This window comes from Anolis carolinensis, unplaced genomic scaffold (genome assembly GCF_035594765.1).
Source record: "Anolis carolinensis isolate JA03-04 unplaced genomic scaffold, rAnoCar3.1.pri scaffold_31, whole genome shotgun sequence".
Lineage (NCBI taxonomy): Eukaryota > Metazoa > Chordata > Lepidosauria > Squamata > Dactyloidae > Anolis > Anolis carolinensis.
Window position 1 is genome coordinate 280,645 of NW_026943840.1, and position 6,014 is coordinate 286,658.

The window sequence follows — 6,014 nt, forward strand, 5'->3', positions numbered from 1 at the left end:
TCTCTGTTGCTCCCTCTAATATTTATCCTCTAGACTATACCACTTCCTTATAACCCTGTTCGCTATGGTTTTGTTTTATGTTTCTCTCACCCCGAGTTTTAACTTAATGTTCATGTGGACCGCCCTTGTTCTCATTGTCCCCTTGATTTGTACTGTAATTGGATATTTTTATTTATTGTATCGTTTATTGTGTTGTGATGTGTTGTTCTTTTATATGCTGTTTATACTGTATTGCTTTGGGCATGGCCCCATGTAAGCCGCCCCGAGTCCCCGTTGGGGAGATGGTGGCGGGGTATAAATAAAGTTTTATTATTATTATTATTATTATTATTATCATCATCATTATTATCATTATTATCATCATTATTATTATTATATTGCTTCTTCCCATCTCGCCCTCTGCCATTCTACATTAGGGCCCCCCATTGCAAAACCTGTACTCTTTGGGTCCAGTCCTTCTTGCATCATTAAGACTTTATCAACAACAGCAACAGATTCTGGACATAGGAGAGGCTACTGAACTAGTCCTATTAAATTTTAACATTTTCTCCACGAGAACTTATCTGTAAGGTAGAAGCTAAAACAGCTTTAGATCTGATAAGAACCTGAGCCAGCAATTTCAAGGGTTGGTGACATGAAATCACATGGCTAGCACTCTGGTCTTGTTTCTGGAGTCCAGTCACGGATAAACAGAATGCAAGATGAGGCGGGGTTTCGTTCCTGAACCTTGTTTTCTGAAAGAATATGCACTCTGGGAATGCGATACATATTTCTGGGAAGACTAGACTTGCATTGTAAGTAACCACAATGAGTTTCTTTAAAATAGGCAAATTGCTTTTAGACACAAATCAATGTTTGTATACTTACTTATCTATGTGTAATTCTTGCCTGTTTTCCAAGAAAACTCTGCCTGGAGAAATGCACAGAAAACAGTCAATTCAAATGAACAAGCAGCCACGTTGTTGTATCCAACCTAAACAAGGAGCCTCCGGTGGCCAAGGGGATAAAAGCCTGGACTGTCTCACACAATCCAAACGCTCCTGATAGATGGCCATCCAAGCTTCAGAGAAGGAGACTCCACCATGCTCTAAGGCAATGCAGATGGCCAACTCCCTCATGCCAGAAGCAACTTGTAGTTTCTCAAGTCGATCCTGGAGCCCCCGATGGCATAGTGGACTAAAGCCTTGTGACTTGAAGGTTGTGTTGCTGACCTGAAAGCTGCCAGGTTCGAATCCCACCTGGGGGATAGCTCCCTCTATCAGCTCCAGCTCCATGCGGGGACATGAGAGAAGCCTCCCACAAGGATGGTAAAACATCAAAACATCTGGGCGTCCCCTGGGCAACATCCTTGCAGACGGCCAATTCTCTCACTCCAGAAGCAACTCCAGTTGCTCCTGACACGAAAAAAAAAATCCAACCTAAACCATGCTTTGAGTTGTAAGTGCCTTTAATTTCAATCAGCCTGTAATAAGCATTCTTAGGAGCCCCCTATGGCACAGCAGATTAAACCGCTGAGCTGCTGAGTTTGCTGACCGAAAGGTTGGCGTTTCGAATCCGGGGAGCAGGGTGAGCTTCCACTATTAGCCCCAGCTTCTGCCAACCTAGCAGTTTGAAAACATGCAAATGTGAGTAGATCAATAGGTACTGCTTCTGCAGGAAGGTAAAGGCACTCCATGCAGTCATGCTGTCCATATGACTTAGGAGGTGTCTATGGACAATGCCGGCTCTTTGGCTTAGAAATGGAGATGAACACCAACCCCCAGAATTGGACATGACTAGACTTAATGTCTAGTCCTTTACCTTTACCTTTAAGCGTGCTTAAGTCCAACCAGGATGAAGCTATAGAGGCAACTCCTGTATTGCAAAGCATTTTAGAATGGCATAGTCTTGAAAGTACAGTTAAGACCCATTGCTTGTATAAAAACCCTGCTTCTAGTGAATGCAAGGAACGTTACTACAGCAAGCTTGTTACAGAGCAAGACATCTGCTTGCCTCTTTCAGTTCTCCGTGGGGCTATGGCTATAGGAAAATGTATGAAGAACACCAGTACTTTCACTATTTCTCTACCACACCACTCTCAACAATACAACAGCTGAGCTCCCTTCTACAATTGCAAATTCCACACCTGGAAATAAGGATGGGAAATCACAATGACAGGGGTAACAGTAAGAAAAGGGTATATTGCATGGAATTGATTTTTTTAAATGAAATATTAAGAAGAGGGTGCATCAGAGATAGGGATAGTTAACCTTTTTTGTGTGTCAGGAGCAACTTGAGAAACTGCAAGTCGCTTCTGGAGTGAGAGAATTGGCCATCTGCAAGGACGTTGCCCAGGGGATGGCCGGATGTTTTGATGTTATTTCCATCCGTGTGGGAGGCTTCTCTCATGTATCTGCATGGAGCTGGAGTTGATAGGGGGAGCTCAGCCACACTCTCTCTGTGTTGGATTCAAACCGGCAAGCTTCAGGTCAGCAACCCAACCTTCAAGTCAGCAGTCCTGCCGGCACAAGGGTTTAACCCACTGTGCCACCAGGGGACATTTAATGTAAAGGCATCACAAAACTGGATCTCTAAACAGGGATGTAGTCTCACACAGAGAGAGAGGGTGTTTCACAGAGCAAAAGGAAGGCTGCTCTCTTACAGATCTCTAGAGATCTCTTCTAGATCTCTCTTACAGATTCCTGAGCAAGCCATTCTTGAGGGAATGAATGCCTGGCCCTTTCTCATTCTCTCTCTATATCCTCCCAACATTTAATCTTATTAGAAGTCAAACCACATTAGAGGGTGGTCAAGATGGCAAAACGTAGCAAAGAGGAAAAATACATAAATTAGTTGAATCTGCAAGATACTAATCTACTTTAGCAGTGCAAGCAAGTAAGTCACCTTGGTTTCAATAGGACTTACTCTCATGTAATTATGTGGTTCCAGTTACATGCCTTAATTCTTCATTGTTAAAGATGTAATGGTAAGATTTTTTTTATTCCTCAGCTGTTAAATTAAACAGGAAATGTATTACTTCTGGGGAGGAAATGCTGTTGTTGTGTGTACAGTATTTCTTACTTTTCTTACTTACTTTTTTTACTTATAGTTTTCTTACTTTTGTGGGGTTCCCTTAACTCTTGCAAATGTGGAGAGCCACCTGTATTGAGTGGTGCTTTCTGGAAATCAGAACCCCCTGCTGATGTTTGCACAGGGTCGTAGCCTGATCTTCTTCTCTTGGACTCTGCTTTAGGGGGTCTTCTTCACTCCTAAGCTCTAGCTCCATATCTTCCAAGACGTGTAAAGGTGCAAACCAAGCAAGATGCCCATCAATCTGGATGATATGATGCAACTTCTGTGCCGTGTCTCTGAAATGCGGGGGATGAGGGCTGCCCTGATGCACTCCGGACGGGGGGCACTTGCAGCATTTATGGGTGCTTTCTGTGGAGGCTTAATGGGAGGCCCGCCTGGTATTGCTGTAGGTAAGTAATGTATGCATTTTGTTACGAAAGGGAAAACCTTGTTGGATGCCATTGTCTTTATAGCAGAAGTATCCAACTTTGCAAAACCTCCTATTTCACAACCCCTCCCTTTTTGTTCTTTTTCATTCCCATACTCTATCCTACCCCATTTTTCATTTATGATCGTCTTCTTCATATAACACCATGTAACATGATGTTCCTGGGTGAGTTTTTCAATTAATTTCTCATTGAGCTTCATCCAATTTGACATAATTTGTGGCAGCCCCAAAAAAGAAGTTTCTGGAGTAGAACAACTACTTTCAAAGTAAGGACTGCACAATTAAAAAGGAAATAACAGGGATAATAACAGAAGATGTGTTTGTTGTCTGTGGACGAATGAAAACAAATTTGCAGCAAACCGAAGTTATCAAAATATGATAACTTTTCTAGGTAAAGGTAAAGGTTTTCCCCTGACGTTAAGTCCAGTCGTGACCAACTCTGGTGCTCATCTCCATTTCTAAGCCGAAGAGCCGGCGTTGTCCGTAGACACGTCCAAGGTCATGTGGCTGACATGACTGCATGGAGCGCCATTACCTTCCCGTTACCTATTGATCTACTCACATTTGCATGTTTTCGAACTGCTAGGTTGGCAGGAGCTGGGGCTAACAGCAGGCGCTCATTCCGCTCCCGGGATTTGAACCTGGCACCTTTTGGTCCGCAAGTTCAGCAGCTCAGTGCTTTAATGCACTGTGCCACCAACTTTTCTAAATTATGAGAATTCCCTAGCAAGAGTGCCTTGGGTTTCTAATAATGGTCTCTAAAGAAGAGATCTAAGGTGTTGAACCTACCTCCCCAAGTCTGCCAATTTCCAATAATAAGAGAGTACCTTTTCCAAGCTCTGGGTCAGTGCTTAGATCTGAAAGTTGTGCAAGTATGAACAAAGTCCAGAAGTTGTGCATCTGCCCTTGAGTTCTGGATTGTGAGATCCAGTTTTTGGGAGCAAGGCAACTTAAAACACCCCTTTGTGTTTCTCATCTAGGAAGTGCAGTTGGTGGTCTCCTCGGTTATCGCTTATCCAGTGGACAATTCAAACCTGTCCCTCAGATTATTCTGGAACTGACTCCCAGGGAGAAGAAGAAGCTTTATGATGAAGCCTTTGCTATAATTAGGAATCTGGAATGGACCGACGCGGCGCAGGTCACAGCCTTGGTCATGGGGAATGCAGGCCTTCAAACAAAACTGCTTGGGGTGATGACGAATTTCCTCACCAATGAGCTCCGAGCTGAAATCCAGTATGGACAGTAGTAACGCTTGTGTGGATATCTGCGGAAATGAATGGGTGGAATTCCCAAATACTGTTATAAATGCATAATCAGAGTTACAAATCCATAGCTGATTCGTATTCATGATCCCTACATATTCAATAGGATATGTAAGTCCTCTGGTTCTGATATACCAGGCAGCAGCTGATGCAAGCAAAGGAGCTCTGTTCTCTTATCAATTCAGATACAGCAGGCTGATGTTTCCAATCCTCTTCTGGCAGTGACTTTCATGTGAAGAGGAACTGGAGTAGGATCCTGCTTCCGATTGTCACACTAGAGATCACTGTCAGGAAGGGGACAGGACAGTCTGTTTGCTGCATCCCAGTTGACTGCAGAACAGACCTTTGTTGCTTGCAGTGGTGGCTGTCTGGGAAGTCAGGTTAGGATGGGAGTTGGGCCGGAAGACAATATTTAGCTATGTAACTCATCAACAAGTAGTTTATCTATAATGCTAGTCATTGTCATCAATGGGGCTGTGTATATAAGGTTCAAATCTTAGGTTTCATGCTTCCCTTTCTTTGCCTAATACTCATTGTTAGTTTTGTTTCTGGTGGAATTCCTTGATTTCAAACAAGCAAAGAAAAAAGCAACTCCCAAGTCACAAAATGTATTTTTATGTACGGAGCAAATGACACAGCAAACCTGCATTTTTATATTCTTGGTATTGAAATAAATGAGTTTCCTTTGAATTTTCCTGTGTACTAGGTTCTTTCAAAAATGAGCCAAGGCATTTGACATATGAAACACACTGGGTAACCTTGAATTATGATCTATTTGGTCCTATGACTCTTGCTTGCAATCTGAGGATTGGCAGTAGGTCTAAGGTTCATTCTGCCTTATCTCATTCAATAATCCCTCTTGGACCTGTAGGCTGAGAAAATCTCTTGTCTAAAGTGAAAGAAAGCTCTGGCTAGCCCTGAATGGTCAAGTTGAGTTGAAACAGATAGGCCTGAAACCTGTTGCCAGTCACAATAGCGGAGACCAACTGAATCAATTGGATTTACACAAGTATTGAATCATCATTTAATAATTTATAATGTTGAGACTGATCCATGTGATTCAAACCATTATTTATGGTTTAACACACTTCTAGGGGCTCTCCATCCTTATGGATATCAGTGTGGTATCCAAATATAAATATTGGCTGGCATTGTGCATTGCAGTTAGATTCATAACCTGGAACTACACATCCTTAGCTCGTTTGTATAATACAGTGGACTATTTGTATCCACTGGGGTTTGCTTCCACAACC

The 6,014-nt window shown here is 42.7% G+C and overlaps 1 protein-coding gene across 5 annotated transcripts; it reads left to right on the forward strand.

The window, feature by feature from the left end:
- Positions 1–427: 427 nt before the first annotated feature.
- On the forward strand, positions 428–5,451 carry LOC100552296 (protein C19orf12 homolog). 5 transcript variants are annotated; one of them, XM_008123328.3, is made up of 3 exons: positions 428–794; positions 3,233–3,461; positions 4,480–5,451. In XM_008123328.3, the coding sequence occupies exons 2-3, from the start codon at positions 3,302–3,304 to the stop codon at positions 4,743–4,745; spliced, it is 426 nt and encodes a 141-aa protein (XP_008121535.1). In that variant the 5' UTR covers positions 428–794; positions 3,233–3,301; the 3' UTR covers positions 4,746–5,451. The 5 variants fall into 5 exon arrangements, with proteins under 5 accessions (XP_008121535.1, XP_008121534.1, XP_008121532.1 ...); XM_008123327.3 differs by lacking the exon at positions 428–794 and adding an exon at positions 811–2,467; XM_008123325.3 differs by lacking the exon at positions 428–794 and adding an exon at positions 2,481–2,874.
- Positions 5,452–6,014: the final 563 nt, after the last annotated feature.

Bases quoted from the DNA above. Each gene is read 5' to 3' on its own strand.
- LOC100552296 (XM_008123328.3), top strand. From the start codon at position 3,302: ATGCCCATCAATCTGGATGATATGATGCAACTTCTGTGCCGTGTCTCT. The intron at 3,462-4,479 runs GTAAGTAATGTA...TTTCTCATCTAG, and splicing joins CCCGCCTGGTATTGCTGTAG to GAAGTGCAGTTGGTGGTCTC.